Below are 22,285 nucleotides of genomic sequence, written 5' to 3' on the forward strand. Positions count from 1 at the left end.
CCTTGGAGCCTGACTGCTTGAATTTAAATCCTGGCTCTCTCACTTAAGTGGCTCTGTGTCCGTGAGCAGGATACTGAACCACTCCACACATCTGTAGATAGGTATGATTCAGGATGTCACAAGTTAGTTGTGAAACTGAGCGGAGTTAATTCAAGTGAAGTACCTCCTGAATGCTAGGCAGTGTTCCAAAGGCAAATTAAGTGCAGTTGCTGGTGTAGTCGGTATTGTTGTTATTACCCTTTTGGCTGAAAAACTCTATACCACCTGCTGAGTCAAATTTACTCTGAGTTAAAAATAGCAAAATTATTTCTTTATGGTAAAGTGCTATTTATGAATTACTGCATTGTCTATTAATATTATAAACAAGCATAATTCTCTACTCAAAGTAATATTTTCTAACAGACAGCTTTCTAGAATACTGACTTAACAATCACATACTTTTCATCTAAACCAAGAACTTGGATTAGAAACATTTTGTGGAATCCTTGGATTTGAGATAGAAGGTATTCTCAGAAATTAAATACTTAGTTGACAATAGCAATTTTAGGTCCCGCTACCATACTGTTTCATGAAGGGCAGCTTCACATTTGCTTTTGAATCTTGTCCTTGCAGAAATGGCTGTTCATAGGATGATAGATTCGTAATATTTTTGTCCCATAAATTTTAAGAAATATATTTCCTATAGTTAATTTAAGAAATTAACTATAGGAAAAAATGCTGAAATAATGTGTTAGGAAGATCAGGTAACATTTATCCCCTACTTGTATTCAAATATAATCCTAATTTTCATTGTAGAGAAAAAGAGTGTTCTGTTCCTTACTGTTCAATTTTTTTGCCTCTTAGATGAGACCGTATTTGCTACTTAATCAACTGGAAGCTTTCAGAAAACATCATTTTTTATTTTTCCCCTTACAAATATAAATTCCATTGTCTGGTAATTAAAGAGAAGCAAGACTGTTATTATACAGTTTCTGGAGAAACTTTAATGGGGAAACAGTTAAATATTTGCCTACTTAAGAAGGCCTCTTTTATAAAAATAGAAAGGTTTTTAAACTGGGAGGCCTTGGAAAGTATATGAAAAATCTTGTGCATGTGTGCATGTCTCCAGGGAATGCAGTCTGTGTGAGGTAGTCAAAGATTAGAAAATAAACAGAATTTTAAAAGGCTAGGAATAACCACCTTAGTCACTGTAAGGGACTGTCAATCATTTGCTTTTCACAAAGTACAGGTTCAGGGTTTTCGTTGTTTTCTTCGTAGTGTTTGCTGTGTGCACCTGCGCTGAGACAGTGGGGTTGGGCACATCAGGCCTGGTGGTCTGTGGATGAGGAAGTGGGAAGGCATCCTCCCTGGGAGGGACGGTCAGACAGCTGGATACACTTTATTTCAGTCTTTGCCTGGGCTCAGGTCCAAGGACCCCAAGTTTTTTTTTTCTCATTGATCTTTGCCCCTCTCCACCCAGCCCTCAAGATTTTCTTGTATGCATTTGGTGGTAAAAAGTCTTTGTGCTACAGAACCACAGCTTAGCCCTCATTTTCAAGAGGAATAGTATAACCTGATGTGTTAGTCTCCTCCTGCTGCTGTAACAAATTAGCACAAAGTTAGTCTCTTAAAAAAAGCACACATTTATTGTTTTACAATGTTGGCGATCAGAAGTCCTAAGTCAGCTTCACAGGCCTAACAGGTTGGCAGGGCTGGTTCCTTCTGGAGGCTCTGAAGGGAGAGTCTGTTTCTTTGCCTTCTTCATCTTCTAGAGGCCACCTGCATTCCCTGGCCTGGGGCCCCTTCCCACATATTCCAACCTCTTCTTCTGTTGTCATGTGGCCTTCTTCTCAGTTGGACCTTCCTATATCTCTCTTATAAGGATCCCTGTGATTATATTGGACTCAACTGGATAATCTAGGAAATCTCACCATCCCAAGATCTTTAATTTAATTGCATCTGCAAAGTCTTTTGCCATATAAGTTACTCATAGGCTCTGGGGATTAGGATGTGGACATCTTGGGGGAGGGAGGAATGGTAAAGTATTCTGTCTGCCATACCTTGAAACCTGATTTTTGTATTTCCAATGGATAAGTAGCTCCTGAATTTGGGATAATTAATTAAAAAGCATCAGGATAAATCTGTGTGATGTTCCTCAGGCACCTCAAATTCAAGAAGTCTAAACCTGAATTTATCACCTTCATCTTAAAACTTCCTCCCACTACCCATCCTTAGGTGTTCGATCCTGGTTATTGGCACTCCTATCATGTCTATCCCCCCCTAACTGGAAACCAGGAGCTGTAGATTTTTTTTTTCTTCTCGTTTTACTCGGCCTTCTCCAAGGAATCCAAAAAATCCTACTGATAAGATATCCTGCCTGTTTCTCAGATTTGTCCCTCTTTTTGTATTTCTATCACTCCTGTAACTTCGGTCTTCACCTTTCCTGCCTGGGTTATTATAGCTACTTGGTTGGTCTTCTGCTTTTAATCCTGACTCCTTAAATTCTTCCTCTACCTAGCAACAGGAAATATCTATTCAAAATGAATCTGACCATGTTAAACCTTCCAGTCACTCCCTGTAACTTATATAATAGGGTCTGTGCTCCTTATAATGATTTAAAGACACCCATTCCTCACTATGACTTGAGATTTAGCTCCCTTTCTAGCTCATATATTGGCGCTTTAGAGGTTCACTTTACTGTGTAGATTTTAGTGGTATTGGATGGCTTGTATGTCCTGAAAATAACATCCTTTTTCTTGTATCTGTGCTTTTATTCTGATAGTCAAACTACCTAGAGCATATTTCCCTATTTTCCTTTACCTGGCTATCCCTCCCTGCCCTACTTTTTAAAAAGTTGCTTGTTTTTGTTGTTGTCATCATATTTTCTGATTACTTTAAAAATATGTACTTTTTGTAGAAGAGGGTTTTACATCCAGAAGTATTAAAAAGTAGTTGCAGAATATTCACTCATAATACCAGAATCTAGAGGAAGTACCCTGTTAATAGTGTAACTTATCTTCTGCTGAATGTACTCTGTTGTTAAATATATCTGCAGAATTCTTAGTTTCAAATATTTCTCCTTAGAGAATTTCATTCTGTTTAATTTTAATGTATTAAGTTTCTGTGGTGAAACTGTTCATCCTTTCACCTACTTACGGAAAGTCTTATCAGTTAAACTCCAGTATCTGGAGCATGTGTAGTTCTCATTCTTTTGTCTTTTTCTCCTTGGTGTTTAATCATGAGGCTCTGTCTTCTGGGATGTCTCGAAATTTTGTATTAAGTGGTAGACATTGTGTATGAAATTTATGTAGTCTCCAGAAAATATTTTCTTCTGGAAAGCGTTCAGTCTTCCTCTAATCAAGCGCTGTGCTAAACTGAGGCTAATTCATGTCTTGTTCATCTAGCTCTCCAAGTTTTCAGCTAATAGTCTTGTATATTCTGTGGGCCCTACTCCCTGGTAGGTTCTGAAATGTCGTGAGGGGGCATGTGTGTGGCTCAGTTGGTTGAGTGTCTGACTCTTGCTTTCGGCTCAGGTCATGATCTCAGGGATGGAGTGCCACGTTGGCCTCTGCCCTCAGAGGAGAGTCTGCTTGAGATTCTCTCTCCCTCTCCTTCTGCCCCTTCCCCCCCCCTCTCTCTCTCTCTCTCTTTCAAATAAGTAAATCAATCTTTACATAAAATATCATGAGATGTCTCTGCTCTACCTTTCATCAGCTTTCTGTTGAGGGTTTAAGCTTCCCCTTCTGTAGAGCAGTCCAGTATTTGCCATGTGTACTGATGAGAAAGCTACATGTATACTTGAAGCGTCCTGAGTCCTCACCAAATGCTTTTCAGCCACTCTGCTCCCACAGTGACCCTCCTCTAGGCTTTGCATGGAACTCAGCCATTCTCAGGCTGAGAATTGGCATGCCTCAGGGTAAAATGGCTAGAGAAGAAAGCTCATGTCTCTGAAGTTCTTTGCACCCCTTGGCAGTGTTCTCTGTTGCCTGCAGATGATTACCGCATCTCTCTGGGTTTTCTAGTTGGCCGGTAGAAGTGGAGCTCTTGCCTGTCAGCTCCTCCGTCTCTCCGAGAGCCGTGTCTCCTAGAAGCTGAATCAGCCCTGATTTTTCAACTTCAGTCTGACAGTTGAAAAAGGTTCACTTTCTCTACTTGTATCTGTGCTTTTATTCTGATAGTCAAACTACCTAGAGCATATTTCTATTGATTTCTAAGAGCACTTTACAAATTTCCCAAATTTGATTTTCTTTTCTTTTTGGATTCTTTAACCTTATTTTTAAGGTAGAAAATGCTTAAGCTTTTGTTATCAATTCTGCTAGCCTTTCACTTCGCTATTTTTGTACCGTTACGGTTAGAGAGACCCTTTGTGCCACAGAGGACATAATTATCTTTTTCTACTAATCTTGTATCATTTTTAATGTTTCTACATTTTTTTAATCTAGAATCAATGTTGGCATATTGTTTTAATGTGTCTGTTTAACCATTTGTCTTGCCTGTCTATTATTATAGATATAGAATTGTTTTTTGCTCTTTCTCCCAACAAAAGGATTTCAGTGAGATTTTGATTAGCATTGCGTAAGATTCATGAATTAATTTCGGGATAGTTGGGGTTTTTCGGCAGTCTTTTATTTTTCTCTCCTAGGCAAGTATGTCTCTCCGTTTATTCATTTTTATGTCTCCCAATAAAGTTTTGTCATTTATGCCGTCATTTTGTGTAAAATTAATTTCCTATTTTGAATACTCTCCTGATTCTTAATCATCCTGCCACCTTTTTCTGTGCATCACAAGATGCTCTGTGCGTACCTTTGTCTTATTACCTACCCTATTGTATTGACCTTAACAGTTTCTGTCTCTCTCTTCTAGATTATAGGTGCTTCCACGACAGGGACTATGTAATCACATTCATAAGTTTGTAACTATACAAAACAGGAGGTATCCTTCTCTCTGTCCTTTTATTCTTTTTAAATTATTCATACACCACGTGGTTACTTTGTACATGTGTGTATTATATGCACCTGTGTGTTTATTTCCCCCCTCCCATGTTATCTGAACTCTTGTTTCAAGGAATCTTTGTTATCACATACGTAGTTTAGTTAATTTCTGTCATTTAGATTTTTATATGCCTTACACAGAAAAGCATTTAAGGCAGCTCAGTGACCTGGGTGAATTAAAACATTCACTCCACCATCCAGTGTGATTCATGTACCAGAGTCCCTGGTCAGGACGCCAGGAGGATTTTGTGAGGAAAAGGAGAGATTTAATTGCTCTTGGGATTCTACTTTGTGTCAGGCCTGAGCTATGTGATTTTCCAAACATTTTATCGTTTAACTCCAATAAGAGTCTTATCTCCTGATTTTATAGATGAGGATATTAAGGCTTGGAGAAATGAAATACCTTGCCCAAAGCCTCTCAAATTCTAAGGCCCGGTGTGGGGTTTTCAGCTTGAATTTGTTCAATTCCAGAACCCAGGAATCACAGAACTCTGTGATTTTTGAGACCTGTCATATGTCAAAATGGCTTTTTGTTTTTAATATCTTGATTCTTTTCCCCTTAGTGACTAACATTGTAAGCATTATGTTTTAAATAGAGAAAACTAGGTGGACTATATCAGAAAGACTTCAAGTCTAGAAATTGAAATTTTTATAAACATATAAATCTGTATATTTCCACATTCAGAAAATTATCTAAGTTTACTACTTTTCTTTAGATTAGGCTCCACTGATGAGGCTACTTAGGGAAGATGAATATAATCTTATTTGAAATGAATTTTTTTACTATGCTGTCATTGATTAAGAATCAGACACACTGAGCTCTAGTCTGCTTTATTCTTAACTTTCTCTGTGATCTCGGATCTGTCATTTCTCCTGTCTTTGAAAAGGGGTTAATTATATAGCTTGTCGACCTTAAAAGCATTTTTTTGTGGAATTAAAATTATCAAAATGAAAATGATCTGATAAAATTATAAAGCCCCATACCAGTAGGCATATTTATAAATGATACATTCTCCTAGTGGGATTTTTGTGCATTACTCATTTATCAACTATTTGTTGAACGTTATTCCGTGTCAGGTACTACACTAGGCACATGAAGTTACAATGATTTTTCATATGACCTGGTGTTTGCTTACTTGATTTTAAACTGCACTTAAAGGGGACTTGCAGATACTTCTCATTTTTATCTCCCTTACACAGTCTTAAATATATGTAATGCTTTTTAAATGTTTTCCTTGAATAGTGTTTTGCTTACCTCATGTCGTGAGGTCATAAGATGAGCTCCTTAGTATATATTGCAAGATTTTTTCTGTTCCAGTGTTCCAGTTTATAAATTTTCTTTTACAAATATAATATATTGAAATGCAAATAGCTTTCTGTGAATCCCAAAGAAAGAGGCTCCATGAGGATCTTTGGCATCAGTGAGGAAAGAAAATTCTCCACATATGAATTTGGAACTAAGGAAATTTCTACAGGAAAGCCCAGTTGTCAAAAAGGTACTTAATGAGCTTGACCTGTGAATAAAATGATTAAGAAGATGGCCAAGGGGGTAAGGTCAAGTTCAAAGCCTTATTATGGCACTTTTTTGCTGGGTGAGTCTTACCTGCATACCTAACCTCAGTTTCCTACCTGTTCAGTGGGAAAGATGAAAGGCTGTACCTTATAAGTTGCCTGTACAGGCCCAAGGGCTGGGCCGCACAGACAGGAAGCATGCTAAGTGATAACTCCAACGTCACTCTGACCATGAGGCATACTCCTTCCACTCTGCCCTTCATCCAGTCCTAGAAGGAGGTCCATGTGCTCCTAGACTCTTGTTCAGAGTTGGCACGAATTAGATTTGCCTTAAAGAGAGAGTGCCACAGTCATCTTTTTTAACATGGCATGAATCATTTCTACAAAAGGGATGAAGGAATTCTAAATATACTCATCCTCGATAGAGTCTTCAAGGACAGAACCACATTTACGATGGAATTCTAGTTCTTCCATAAAATGATTCCCAATTTGACATAAAGCATGTAGATGTCCTTTCATTTTTCTCTCAGAGTAGATCATAGTCTGTCACCTAATTTGATGGGCAGGTAGCATATGAATGCTTTGCCTCTGTGAGGTGAGGGTTGTTCCTTGTACACAGAGAATTGAGATCATTGCTGTAACCCCAGGTTAAGGGGGCTAGTGTCGTAATGAGAACGAGAAGGCTGGATGTGACCTGGTGATAGATGACAGGAGGAAGCTAATGTAAATGTGGGGAAAATCAAGGGGGAAAAAGTTCGGAGTTTCCTTTACAGTTACTTACAAGGTAAAATAGAAATTAACTGTCCCCATTTTTAGGATATAAGTATTACTCTCCTCTTCTTTAGTGTGAATCAGATATTATTAATTTTCAGTAACTGAGTTTGATATTTAGGATATTGAAACCTGTTGGTTTCATTCACAGCTGATGGGTTTAAATGGACTCCTATTTAGGGATGTTGGCAGTATAACAAATATTTGACTACCAAACATAATAAAAATGAACATTTAGTTAATTTTTGATTGTGTACTTATTTCCAAAGGAAAATATTTCATATGTGATTCTCCTTTCTCTGTACTCTACTTAAAATGTATGTAGATGAGAGTTGTGTGTATGTCAGGTAAATTTATGCTGTGGTGCGCTTGAAGAACATGGTGTGAATCTCTAATTATGTTAAAAAAATGATTTTCTTAGTGCAGCATTATACTCATTATATACTCTACACATTCCATTTTTGAACAGATTCCTGGCATGATAATTATATAATCATTCAGTACAGTAGAAACATCATTATGGTCACATACTAATTAGCTACTAAAATGAAACAAAACAGAACCTAGTTCACAGCTTATTATAAAAAGTGATTTAATATTATATAAAACTAAATGTATGGTTAAAATTATTATTTGCTTTAAATGTGAATCTTTTTCCCCTATGGGACACGGGAAGAATCTGTGTTCTGGATGCTTATTACCTAATTTATTGGTTGGGCACATGTTACATTTTATTATCAGAGCCCTTATGACTAGACCTGTGTAGTAGAGCATCCAACAAACCTGCCAGTAGGAATTCTAGGCTCAGTACCTGGATGTGCCTCAGGGCTTCTGCAGAATCAGGATACTGGCCCGAGTCTTCAGACCATATTATCTCTAAGCCTCTGGGAACATGGGGTTAAGCAGTAAATCACTCATTTCTGGGATGCTGGCTTAAACATCTTTGGTGCTGAGGATAGGTGATCCTCAACTGTTTTTCTTCTCCACGTTGCACATTAGGAATATAGTATTGTCTTGCTGGTAACAATGAATCCTGGCAGTTGTGATTCTCCAGGTGTGTTTGTGATGGGACAAGTCAGGTGACACGTAAGCTCTGGTAGAGGGCAGTAGGAGGGCACCAATAGGTTGGCAGATCCTTCAGGTAAGTCTGTTAGCATTGCCCTCACTATTCTTTAGAATTGCTTCTGTGGATAAAATAGGGTTTTACCCAGTATGTCAGACTTCAGTGTCCTTTGTAAATACGTTTTTGACTACACAGCTTCAGCCACTCTTCTCTCGCACATCTATGGAATCTCGGTGAACATAAGTGGTGTAAGCTAGGTTGTGTGATCCTGATGCATACTATAAGCCATTAGGAATTAGAGACATTTTTATTGCTGTGTTGTCGCTTTTGGTATCTCAGAATACTATTTCTATCATAAGAGCTTCTCCCGATAAACCCTTTATAAGTCAAACATTTTATGGATTTTATGCTACATGCTCGCTCTTTTCTTTTGTGTTTTCCTGTTGTCCTTCACTTTAGTTTTGACCACTGCAAGTATTAGTTTTACTTCTTATGCGATCTGCAATGCAACTGAAATACACAGAACACACGTGGAATAAAAGAGCACGACTACGCTTTCTAATGCACTAAATACACAATACTAGCTGGTGTCTGCCATCTTTGATGTAGCTGCTATGGGTCAGGGGGAGATGGGGTTGCTATTTGACTATTCAGTTCTGTGGTCCTGCAGTTACAAAATTGTATAGGAAACCAAAATATTTCAATCAAGAAAATATTCACTAATGAATCAGTGAGTTATATTATTCAAACATCCTCTTTGAAATATCTTTTGATTTATTTGAAGATAATCTGATTCAAATTGATCATAAAGTAAAATCATAAATCTTTCAAAGACTCTGTTTCATGAAGTCTGTGATATGATGGTCTAGAACATTTCTGCTCACAGGCAAAGCCATGAAACAGTGAGGATCTCCAACTAAGAATTCTTTGAATATCAAAGAAATTAAGAAGAGGACTTTAGGAAAAATGATGAAGTCCTTGAATATGTTTTACAAATGTAGTTATGTTTAAAACCATCCTATAAAAATTAAATGCGTGAAGGTGTCATAATGTGCTAATATAAAATATTGTTGGAAAAAGTCTGCCAGAAACTCCAGTTCATTCATTTTTTTGCTCATTCTAAGAATTGCATGTAGTTTTAAATAATTGTCTAAACTTATTTTAATAGTGTGTGTTGTCCTTTTTCTAGCTAGGCCCAGTCAAATCTTTTTTAGCACTATTTGTATAAAACTTTAACACCCTTTTTAAGTGGAGCTACTTGAAATGATCTTTTTTCCAGAACCAACTCTCTTGGGGAATAAGGACCCCATGTATATAAAATAAATGTGTGATTCTGCATGGATAGCCATACATTTTTGTTGTCTTTTAGTGGTCTAAAATGAATGTCAGGATTTTAATTGAAATTAATTGTGGCTAAAGTACAAATAGGCAATGTATGTGTTTTCTTACTCAGCGAGCTTAGGCAGGGATCAGGAGATTAGTTGGATCAAGCTGATTATTTTAGAAAGGCTAATAAAACCATGTGTTATATAGGTCATTTTCTGGGCCATGGAAATAACTTTATTATAGTTCTATTAATGTCTTCCATTTGTATAACATTTTATTCTTAGAAAGTGAATCATTATTTCATTACCCTTTGTAGTGTGTGTTATTTGTGATGAAATTGCGTGTTCTCCAAAAATTTTACCAGAATGTGTTCCTTATAAGTCCTCTCCGTGTGTTGACTCTATGTCTACAAGCTGAGTCTTTACACATAGTGTAAAAGAAGTAGAAATACTGTTTTAAGACCCGAGTAGTGAAGCAGCTGTTTTTGCAGGTATCTTGTGTTCTGTAATCCTTCAGAACAAGACCGAATCTCAGTGGTCTCAGTCTATGTGAGTTCCCCCACAGCACAAGTGTCTTCTGCTTCCGGAAAGCCTGTGGAAATTCAGATGAGTGCAGTTTGGAATACAGCAACTACTATTTCACAGACAGTCTATGAGGTACGTTTTCGCCATAGAACTTAAAGAGTCTCCATTAAAAAAGCATAGCCAGTATGTAGTTTATATATGTATCCATGCTCCCTTTGAGTCATCACATTGGTGTATGTGAAGTGGTTAAAGTTGTGGATACCAGGGGATTTAACTGACCAGTTAAATGACACTAAAGGAAAAGAGATCCTGTGTTTCCTAGAATACTAATATCTTCTTTAGTGTGTATATCACATGTTATTATTAGTATGTTATTAGCATGTATATTGTATATCTTTGTAAGTATTGGAACTTTTTCCTGAAGTAATGAAGTCATCATTACCTAAAAAATTTTGAAATTCTTTGTTTAACTCAATTCAGTAACAATTATGCACACTGAAGTTGAGATGAATAACACCTTTTCTAAATAACTTAGGTCCTTTCAGCGTTTCATTGCAAAGGTGACGTGACACACCATAAAAGAAGGACTTCCTAAAATAGAGGAAGGTGCTTTTTACCTGAGATACAACTGTGGAAAGCCTGGCCTGAAGTAATAGACATTTTTGGAGAAAATCTCTTAAAGTAATATTAAACTGGACCCCCGCATCACTAGAAAAGTTGAATTCTTGGAGTCTCGAGTGCAAATTAAACTGTACTTCTGAAGACGCAGCCAAAAGCTAGGAACTCTAAATGAGAATTACTTTGCTTGTTAAAAGCCATTGCTGGCTGCTTTCATAAATTCATAATCCTTTAGTTAGAAAGGAGAAGATAATAGAAGTTTTGGTCAGATGTTACAGGAAACAGCCTATCTAGAAAAGGGAGGAATAGCTCCTAGAAGGCAGAGGTCACGACTTACAGTGTGTGTGCATCCTCTGTGCTTTGTGCATTGTCTGCTGGACCCCAGGCATTCGATGGCCACTGTTAGCCTGCCTAATATTTATAGTATTACATTTACCACTTTTATTTTTAATGTACTTGAAACCATAGTATAAAAAGGGTCCTGATAATTAGGAAAAATCGTTGTTCACCTAAAGCTCCTACCTTCATGAAGCATTTTCTCCTCTGAGCATCCATTAAGAGCACCAGAGGACAATTGAGGTTGCTCGTATAATTTCATATATTGAATGAAAGCATTCATGCCTTTGATAGTCCTACCAACCTGAAGTTATTAGATTCCCTGGATAAACGGAAATGTGGATACTCTACCCATAAATTCTCAAAACATCTTTAGAGTATTAAATTCTTTTTAAAATACGGTAGTTTTTTTGTTGTTGTTCTTACTAGATGTATAAATCCTTTTCTTTCAGTAGATTGCATTTCTCTTTAAGAAAATTCTCTCCTCTGTCTTTTAAAGATCTCCTTCCTAGTGCAGATGCCACCACTCGGACTGAAAGTGTATAGAATTTTGGAATCAGCAAGTTCAGACCCACATTTAGCTGAGTATGTGCTGCATAATGGTAACATAAAAGATAAAGGAATTTTCAACATGAAGAATGTAAAAAGTACTGAAGAAGATATAACTCTAGAGAACTCCTTTGTTAAACTTCGGTTTGATCAGTCTGGGCTTTTGGATGTATGTTCTGAATAGTTTCCAAATTCATGGAAGGCTTATCACTTTTATTATAATATGTGCAGATTATGTATGCAGAGGGGGGAAAGTCGATGCAAATACTCTGGGAGAAAGGATGGATGAGCTATATGTATCTGATATATGTGGTCCACTGTGACCACTTGCTCTTAACAAGGGTGGTCTGTGGGTGGTGCTGCTCCGTGAACTGTTACTGGTCCACAAGATAAGTATAGAAGCTGTAATGGTTGAGAAAAATGTTTGTGGAAACTCTGAAAGCACAATGACACAATAAATTTATGCCTACTGAATCTAATAATAAAAAAATTGAGTGTATATTTGGTATATCACTTTAAATTTAATTTTTCTAGTAATTCACTCTTATTGTACTTCACAAAAATATTGGTCCATGCATACTGGAAATAAAAAAATAAACCTGCTTCTTCAGTACAGAAAGTTTGAGAAGCACTGGTCCACATCTCTTAATTTGTGTATCTCTTTCTTCCTTAATGAAGTGTGTTCTTTTTGTTTCTATTGTGAAAGTTTTAAATTCTAAGTATTAGCTATAAAAGTATACTTTTAAATATAAGATTTTGGGTGTTCATCCAAGAATCGTGAACATTAGAGGCTGAATGTTAGCATTTTTCTGTCTGTCTTGAGGTTTTTTGGTGTTTTTTTTTTTAATCAACATATACATGGAACCAGATGCAACATCATTAAAATCTTAATATAGTAAGTTGCTTTTAAACATTGTTTTTATCCTTAGGAAATGATAAGTAAAGAAGACAGTAAACATCATGAAGTAAAAGTGCAATTTTCATGGTATGGAACCACCAGTAAAAAGGACAAAAGTGGTGCCTACCTCTTCTTACCTGATGGGGAAGCCAAGGTAAGTGCCAATGAACTGAGCTGTGAATAAGCATTTATTGAAAGAGTAATGAAGAAAAAAATAAGTTCATCTCATTATTTTGTCATCTGTTAGGTATAGATGAGTTGGTTCCACTATTATATTTCCTTATTGACACTTGGCAATCGGTAGTCGTGAGTGTTAGGTAAACAAATAATTTTTCAGGGTTGGAATTCATTAAGGTGCTACAATGAACAGTTGCTCTCCATGGAAAGAAGCCAGATTTGTTGGAGGGTTCAGGTGCTGTTGTGGTGTTCTGTGTGGCACAGCTCATATACAGAGACAAATTATCTAGCCATAGGAGAAAAATAAATTGTCCAGTGGGCCATTTTTCTCCTTAACTTTCAGCACTTTAAAAAACAAAAAAAAAATTTCCCTCCCCTTGACTGTAAAGGTGTAATAATATATACAAATTTTGGCACATTTTTGAAAATGCAGAAAACTGAAGAAAACAATAAAATTTACCAACTATTCCAAAGGCCATGCAAACCACTGCCAACATTTTGATGTATTTTTTATTGTCTTACTATGCATATCCCTTTCTCCCCCATTTTCACTGTTGTGAAAGTGCTCACAATCAAATGGTATATTCTTCGAAAACACATTTTTAATATATACTGTTGTGATTAAAGGTCTGAGGGTCCAATGTCTAACATGGTGACTGTAGTTGATAAAACCATATTATATGATATGCTGAGAGAGTAGAACTTAAATGTTTTCACACACACAAAAATGTATATATATGTAAAAAAAAAAAAAAAAGAATTTCCTATTGTTGCATATGTAGATTTTCTCCCAATACTTCACTACTGTAACATTGTGATAAGCTTTCTTTGTAGCATTCTTTTTATGCAGTGATGATTATTTCCTGAGAATAACTTTCTAGAAGAGTTATTTTGTGTCAGTGGATGAGGCCTTTAAGACTTGATACAGGGGCGCCTGGGTGGCTCAGATGGTTAAGCGTCTGCCTTCGACTCAGGTCATGATCCTGGAGTTCCGGGATCGAGTCCCGCATCGGGCTCCCTGCTCGGCGGGGAGTCTGCTTCTCCCTCTGACCCTCCTCCCTCTCCTGCTCTCTGTCTTTCATTCTCTCTCTCTCAAATAAATAAATAAAATCTTTAAAAAAAAAAAGACTTGATACATACTGGGGCGCCTGGGTGGCTCAGTTGTTAAGCATCTGCCTTCGGCTCAGGTCCTGGTCCCAGGGTCCTGGGATGGAGCCCCGCATCAGGCTCCCTGCTCTGCGGGGAGCCTGCTTCTCCCTCTCCCACTCCCCCTGCTTGTGTTCCCTCTCTAGCTGTGTTTCTCTCTGTCAAATAAATAAAACCTTTAAAAAAAAAAAAAGACTTGGTACATAGTATTTCTCTGTCCTGTAAAGTGACTGCATAAATATTCGCTCCCACCAGCATTTTTGAGAGTAGCTCTCTAATATACCACTCCAAGCACTGAGAATCAGTCATATCAAAAGCTTTACCTATAATAATGGGTGAAAAATATTTTACTGTTAAGTTTTTGTGATTATTAGGGAAGCTAAACTTCATACATTTATTTCTCTCTCCTATATCTTTTGTGAGTTTCATATATAAGTTCTTTGACCATTTTTCTACTGGTATGACTTACGGATCTATAAGCATTCTTTATATATGGTAAAAATTAATCCTTTTTCCTATATACTGCAAAATGTTCCATCAGTGTGTCATTTAATTTAATTATGTTATGCTGTTATAGTATTTTTTTTAAATTTTTGTGTAGTCAGTTCTGTATTTTTTTCTTTAGAACATCTTCCTTTGCTTTTCTACTTATATAGGTTTTCTCTACTTCAAGATAAGTTAAATATTCTCCATATTTTGTTGCCTAGAAACCTGTCTCCTGCAGAAGTTACTGTTGTTCTTCAATTTCGAAAAACCTGTTAACCGAAATCAAATAATAGATTTTATTTTATTTTATTTTTTTAAAGATTTTATTTATTTATTTGACAGAGAGAGACACAGAGAGAGAAGGAACACAAGCAGCAGGGGTGGGAGAGGGAGAAGCAGGCTTCTCGCTGAGCAGGGAGCCCGATGCGGGGCTCGATCCCAGCACCCCGGGACCATGACCTGAGCTGAAGGCAGACGCTTAATGACTGAGCCACCCAGGCGCCCCAAATAATAGATTTTAAAGAATAGCATTGACCGTTCTAAGGAGTCTAGTTTTTTGTTGTTTCGATTTTTTTTTTTTAATCAGTGAGGAATTAAATGTAAACTACAGCTCATAGTAGCCGTTCTAGGAAGGGTAGTGGATCCTAAGTATAAGCTGTATCAGTCTGTTCTCACTTGGACAAGAATTTGGGTTTTGGGTTGTTGTTTTTTTTTTTTAAGATTTTTATTTATTTATTTGAGAGAGAGAGTCAGAGAGAGGGCACAAGCAAGGGGAGCAGCAGAGGGAGACGGAGAAGCAGGCTCCCTGCTCAGCAGGGAGACCGACGTGGGGCTTGATTCCAGGAACCTGGGATCATAACCCCAGCCAAAGGCAGACGCTTAACCGACTGAGTCACCCAGGCACCCCAGGAATTTGGTTTTGATTGACTGTTCTTATACCAAAGAAAAAATGAAAAATAACAATACTTCTGGAATATTATGCATGGGCAATTGTGACTAATTTATTTAAAATTATTCTATCTTTAAATAGCTCTAATATTAAATTAAAAAACCAAGAGAATTATCATATATTTACAAAGAGAAAATAAAAGACTATCAGGGAGGCAGGTGGGTGCATCAGAAACAGGTAGGAGCCCAGAAATCCCCATGCCAGCTTTCATGTTCTTCCCTTACTTTTTAGCTATATGGTAAAATTAGGTCCAAGAACTTTGTAAACTCTTAATGCATTATATTAATTTCAGAATATTTTTTCTAGAACCAGAGAGGTACATTTGGAAGAAAATTTCACAGTTCTGAAAATCTGATGCTACTTAAGTAGTTCGCAATGCAAGCCTAGCTCGTCATGCCATTGTTGAGCTTCTGCAGCCTGTAATGCTTAAGAAAATATAATTCCTTCAAAAAAAAAGAGGAAATATAATTCTTCATAAATGCTTTCAATGTGTTCCTATGTCACAGAAGTATGTTCTGTTCCTGATTTTTCTTGACAACTAGATTCGAAATGACGAAACCTTAAACCAGTGGTTGCCATAGTTTTTTCAAGTTTGTAAATTTGCTTTATATTCAGTTCTTTCTAGTAAAAGGGCAGTGTGTTTTATAGACTAGTAAACCTAAGTGTGATTAAGCAATTCTCTGAATCCTGCTTTCTGTTTGCTTAGATGACTCCCTGTGGTCATCCTTGCCACCTGCCCGACCCCTGAACATTAGGGGGCCACGGTTATAATAAACGTTTGCCTGGGAAAATGTCACTGCTGTAGAATGAATGGTATTTCTAATAAATAGCACATGGACAATATAGAAGGGTTTTAATTAGAAATTTTTATAGCTGGGAGGGAATGTTTGTAGATCACCTAGGCCAGTCAAGTTGTAAACATTTTTATTTTCTATTTTCAGCACTTTTTGTCTAATGAAAAACCTTATACTCCATTTTTATAGCATGCGCCTGTTCTGATACCTTGTAAGGTTTTGTTTTCACTTGAGATTGCAAATATCAGGTGGTATGTATTTGCCATTTGGGAAATGATAATAAACATCCCTTGGAAAAGTTAAAAGCTGAATTTTTTTCTTAAAAATGTCATTTCCTCCTCAGCCTTATGTTTACACAACACTGCCCTTTGTCAGAGTGCAACGTGGAAGGTTTTACTCAGACGTGACTTGCTTTTTGGAACATGTTACCCATAGGGTCCGACTGTACAACATCCAAGGTAAGAAAACAAAGCAATAGCTGTGAAACATGTACTCTGGTTCTGGAATTCTTTGTGTGTCGTTTTTAATAAACTAGCAATTGGTTTTTTGTGTGGGTTTTTTTTTGTTATGTTATGTTAATCACCATACATTACATCACTAGTTTTAGATGAAGTGTTCCATGATTCGTTGTTTGTGCATAACACCCAGTGCTCAATGCAGTACGTGCCCTCTTTAATACCCATCACCAGGCTCACTCATCCCCCCACCCCCTCCCCTCTAGAACCCTCAGTTTGTTTCTCAGAGTCCATCGCCTCTCATGGAGCAATTGGTTTTTGAACATGGTATTTATGGTGGTCTTTCCTAAACTTGTCATTATACTCACTGTGTGGTTTAAAAATATACTTAGCCTTTTGATAATCAGAAATGGTAAAACATTTAACTCTACATATGTATGTTCTTTCCCTATATATATCTCCTCTTACGTCTCATAATATTTGTCTTGGTCATGAGTTCATTAATTGGAATCTTTATTTCTAAGATCTAAAAACAGTGGGGTTTTTTGTTGTTGTTTTAATTTTACAAAATGGGAATTCTGTCAATTACGGCTTTCAGTTAGTAGATCATTGACCGTCTCTGACATGCACACACCCCCCCCACGTATGGCCTGCCTTAAATATGGAATGTATTACAATAGCAGGTGTTACTGGAATTTAACTTTCTTTTAAGAAAAACGTTCGTTACTAGTTCTTTCTGTTTACAAGTCTTTACCTGGGAGAGTATAAAATCGGGCGATTGTTTATTGCTTTTAGGATGGGACTGATGAGCAGCATCTTTATCAACCAAGTGACAGTAAATAGGCTTTTAATCCTCTTAGGGACTTAACCATGGGCAGTGGTTCTTGTCCTTCCTTAGGATTTGGATGGAGCCGTGGCTCCCAGACACCCTCAGAGTTGCACATTTATGTTGGTTCATGTTGAATTCACTTTTTTTAGAATGGAGTACTTTTCCAACCACAAATTTAATCCTAGTAACCAGACCACTTAACCATGGTATCAACTCTCTTAGAAAAGGACCTCATAAAAATGCCACTTTAGATTCTTCTTTGCTGTTAGCTAGGCTGAAAAAGTTAGAAAAGGAAATATTGTTTCCTTGAATCTTTATACCAGTAGATAATAAAGCGTTTGAAAACTAATGATAAAATATATGGGCAGGCGCTGTTTGCTTTTTGGGTTTTGTGGGGAAGCAAAGGGTACTGTGTTCAGGGAATGTTCACTTTGCTACCTACAAGAAAGTCTGAAATAATCTTTTATTGAGTTTTATTGAGTTTTCTAAAATCTCTGGTAAGCCAGAAACAATATTTTTGACCATCCTTTTCTACTCTTGCATAAGCCATTGTTCAACATCTCTGAGAGCTCTAAAATTATACCTTCAGCTACGGCCAGAGGTTTCATTTTATGGGTAGAAAGTAGCATCCCCATCACACAGGAGATGTGCTTATCTGCTTTTAGATTTGCTTAAAAAACTGTTGCTTGTAATGGAATGTTTCTTCCTTGAGTACAGCACGGCCCCCACTTTGGCCCAGGCCTGTGTCATCAAGCATGGTTTACTGTTGATTTCCTTAGGTCTACTTAGGAGGTAGGCTGTGTGACAGAGTTCATGCTGAAGCAGCTCGCCAGAGAATTCCTACTTCTCAGTCAAGTCCGTTTGCTTAATTGCTTTTCTTTTTGTTTAAATGAGTCTGTCACCATCATTGCAGCCTCAGAGTTTTCGCAGGTTGTCCAGGGGATCTGGAGCTCATCACAGAGGATGGTTTCCGTAAATTAGAGGGCCCTCTTCTGCTGCTGTGACTATAAGCTTAGTTTGCCGTCATAGCCCAGTGGTTGATTTGGAAATTAATAGGCTCTGACTTGCCTGTGTACTCAACCCAACAAACATGCATTTACCAGGCCCTAAAAGCTTTTCTTTTCTCCTCTTTCCTTCTCCCCAGCTAAGCAGTCCAAAATGCCCAATGGCTGACTAGTAGCCCCTTTGCAGAACCAGGAACCACCAAGATTTAACTGCCTCCCAGCCCTCCAAGGTGACAATGCCAGTGGATTGGTCAGTTAAGAAAGAGAAGTTGTTCTCAACTGGACGCTTAGAGTATTAGCATAACAAAAATAATAATAATAAAATAAGAATACAGACCTCGAATTGCCTCTGGATGTCACAATGGGTGGAATAAACAGGGTGAAGCATTTGGATGAGATTTCTGTAGCTTGAAAGCAGAAAGCTTCAGAAGTTGGTGGGAAACGACAGATAAATAAGTTAGGTATAACGTGAAGTTAACTTAGAGTGCTTCTCCAGATGGGTTTTACTGTTCTTGGCTTGGATTGAACCTGAAACCAGCGTGTATAACCATTCGAAGTGACATAGCGATCTTTATTTTTGCTCTCTCAAGCCCAGAGTGTTTATATTTTTTGTTTTTTTCCAACATGAAAGCAATCGGTGGGAGATGGAGATACCAGTTCACCTGAAAGGCTTTCATTCAAACTATACATCCTTCTATGTTTGTATCTGAGCCCCTCTCAACAAATCTCCCTCTTGGAAAAAATAAGCCCCGTTGTGGAGAGAGAGCCTCTTCTCAGTCGCCTTCCTGACCTCCCTCCATCTGTCGTTTTCTTTCACATACCGGTGCATGAAGGCTCAGGTTGTCTGGATCCTGGCTCATTGGGGTTTTAATTAAATCACTGGTCAAAACCTAAGGAAGAGATGTGAGGTCTTCAGGGTGTTTGGATGTCGACGAGTTCAAAGTGCCTGAATGGGGTCTGGTTATGCTGCACCAAAGCAGCCATACTGTGAAATACTTGAAAGCTCTTCGGTGTTTTAAACTTCGGCCTCATGTAAACCAGGTATCTGGGCGATTGATCAAAATCCATGGACAGGATGTAGCTTTTCGTCTTAGGTGTAGAGAAAACATCAGCCAACTTCCATGCTTTTGTCGAGTGGCTTGTGTTTAATATTTCTTGAAAGAACGTAAATACCTACTTTCAAATTTAACTTTCTAAATTGTCTTTGGATGTATGCTAATTGTGCCCCCTTTAAATAAACTGACCAGATGCGGTTATTCGGATGAGTATTAATGAATAGAGCCTGTTTGTTGTTAGTACCAAATTTATGAGCCAGAAAAAAATGGGGCTTGGGGGAGAGAAACTATTAATATTTTATGATTAGGTACTATAATGGTATTAGGTTACTAAACCATTAATTATACAAAAGATTTTATTACCTCTCAGCAACAAGGATAAAGAAACAGAAAGAGTTGATATTATGGAATATCTGTCTTTATTGAGAGTCTATATTAAATGTTTCAAATTCAGTTTACTTGAAATATTCTTTTAAAAAAACTAAAGTAATACAAACCTGATAAAGTATCCTTAAATTCCTCAGTCTCTATTTTAGTTACTCTTTGACCGTTTTCTCCCCAAAAGTAACCTTTGGCTCCAATTAAGCTTTGGGAGAGAAAACAAAAGCAAGAACAGAAATCAAACAGCACTTCCCAGATTATAAAAACTGTGTGGTCATCATTGATTTTGCAACAAACTGAGTTGGGAGGCGTAGGTTCAACCAACTTTGTTTTTTTGTTTTTTGTTTTTTTCTTGGTGTTTTATATTTAAGTTTTAGTGTCTATTTGTGTTCTCTCCAGATTCTGAAAATGGTCAGAGGTGCAGTTTAGAGTCCTCTCTTAACATCATTTAAGCTATTAAAAAACACTCTTGTGTTTCTTTTCATTATTGTTCAAACATTACATTCAAAACGTTTCTAGAAATATTAAATTAGAGGAAATCTTGTGCTCACTAGCTTTAAAAGCTCTACAAGATCAGAGGGATTTGAAAGAGTTCTAATGCAACACAATGTATCGCCTTCTATCAGGTTAAATAAGAAATCCATTTTGTAGCACCCATAATTTAATGAAATGCCCTTTTGGAACTATTTTTTTTTTAATTTTTCAAAGATTATATTTAGTTTGTAGAAAATAACATTTTTCTGGAGGAAAAGATGGGAGAAATGAGGATTAATTTTTCTTGCACTATAATCATCTTTCATTAAATTGAAGCTTTTCGTGTCACTAAGGCTACTTTAGCTTTTTTTTGTTAATCTTGATTTGGAAGATAGAATGTGATACAGGCAGAAGCCCCTGTATCCCCTTACGTTATATATGTTTCATCACAACAAGTGCATACCTTGCAGTGACATCATGATCAGTAAGTGACATTTGCTAGCTGTGGCTTCATTTGTCTTTGGAGTTGTAATTATTAGACTTTGGTGCCCTAGTTTTTTGACATCAACAGCTACTTTGAAGAATGAGGTTGCTATGGGTTACCAGTGTGTCCTGTACATTTTCACTAGCACAAGGTTCAGGTTCCAGATCGGTTAAAATATATACCTTCAAGCTTCCCCCCGCCTCTCCGCCCCAGGACTACGTTCTCCTAGGCGGGTGTTTGTGAATGAATGAGTATGTGTGCAAACCATGTTTCAACCCTTAAGAGAAATATCTAAATGCAATACTTTTGCCTATTTTCCACCAACATACTATGAAAGTACTATATGTAATGGATCTTGCTAAAAGAAAGCAAGTAGCCTGGAGGTAAAATGTAATGAACTGCCATCAAAAAGTATGGAAGAAAAGACTTTCCTTTGGCTGCAATGATTGAGTAATTTCCTTGCATGGGCACATTTAGCATTCAAAAAGAGGTCGCTTAGTTTTTCTCTGTTTTGAATATGTAATGTGATTGGATTCATAACATGACCCTTGACTTTTAGAAAGTCAAAATGAACTCCATCTAGTTAAACACATAAGAGAATCACACTGGGAATTAGAGGTCTGAATCCTCAGTTGTGCCTTGAAGCCAACCAGTGACCTTGAGTTTGTCCTTAGATTTCTTACGGACTCAGTTTCTTAAACTGTAGAAAGACTAGATAGATGGCCAATTAGGTATAACCATTAAAGAGTCTTCACAAAACTTAGTATTACATAAAGTCTCTGTTGTGCTTAACTCCTTGCTCCTAAATTCATCTTCTAAGGATGGTTGAATCTGGGCCTTCCATCCCTGGAGTCCTCCTCCTTGTAAACAAGGTCTCAGAGCTTCACTGAAGTTGTTTTTATTTCCATGAAAAGATTCATGAGGATATTAAAATGGTTTGCAATCAATCTCTCATTTTTTTCCCAGGACTGCGTTCCATATTTAGTTTAAGAGTAAAAAGCATTAAGTAAGTTATGGCTAGGCAGACTTAGGTAATTCAGACATTTTTGGAATACCATAATATGCAATTGACTGCTAAGGATTTTTCTTTCCTGTTAATTGGAACTTTTAAAAATTGAAATAAGTAGCTATGTGTTGAATCTGATTATTCCCTACAGGCATGAAAGAGGAGGTTATTTTAAGGGACTATAAGCACATTCTGGCTACACAGATTGAGAACTCAGAGGTTATCTTGGGGGCTCGTTGACAGCAGCTGCTGTGTTGAAAGCATAGCTTCTTAGCAGGGAAGCATCCTCCCCCACAAATAAGTGTTGTACTAAACTCAGATGAAGGGCAGGGGGATGGGAAATATGGGGGGGGTATGGTGGTTAAGAGCTCAGACTCCAGAGTCCACGTACCTGCATGTCATCTCCAGCTCCTATCCCAGCTCTGCCGCTTACTAGCTAGCTGCTTGACCTTGCGCAAGTTATTACCTCTCTGTCCTT

The 22,285-nt window shown here is 37.3% G+C and overlaps 2 protein-coding genes across 2 annotated transcripts in view; both read left to right on the top strand.

Moving 5' to 3' along the window:
* LOC135362165 (TBC1 domain family member 22A-like) overlaps positions 1-22,285 on the top strand; it is a gene marked incomplete at its 3' end in the record, with an annotated part of 289,826 nt that overhangs the window by 108,179 nt on the left and 159,362 nt on the right.
* Positions 1-22,285, top strand: part of LOC135362211 (alpha-mannosidase 2-like) — a 165,314-nt gene that overhangs the window by 100,567 nt on the left and 42,462 nt on the right. Inside the window, exons 14-17 of the mRNA XM_064575622.1 lie at positions 10,133-10,298; positions 11,620-11,838; positions 12,599-12,721; positions 16,463-16,577. Of these exons, the coding sequence (XP_064431692.1) occupies positions 10,133-10,298; positions 11,620-11,838; positions 12,599-12,721; positions 16,463-16,577 (623 nt within the window). The remainder of the gene's footprint in view (positions 1-10,132; positions 10,299-11,619; positions 11,839-12,598; positions 12,722-16,462; positions 16,578-22,285) is intronic.

Source organism: Mirounga angustirostris, unplaced genomic scaffold, assembly GCF_029215605.1.
Source record: "Mirounga angustirostris isolate CCGP_5_RB_7025 unplaced genomic scaffold, mMirAng1.0.hap1 SCAF_12, whole genome shotgun sequence".
In the NCBI taxonomy this organism is placed as follows: Eukaryota; Metazoa; Chordata; class Mammalia; order Carnivora; family Phocidae; genus Mirounga; species Mirounga angustirostris.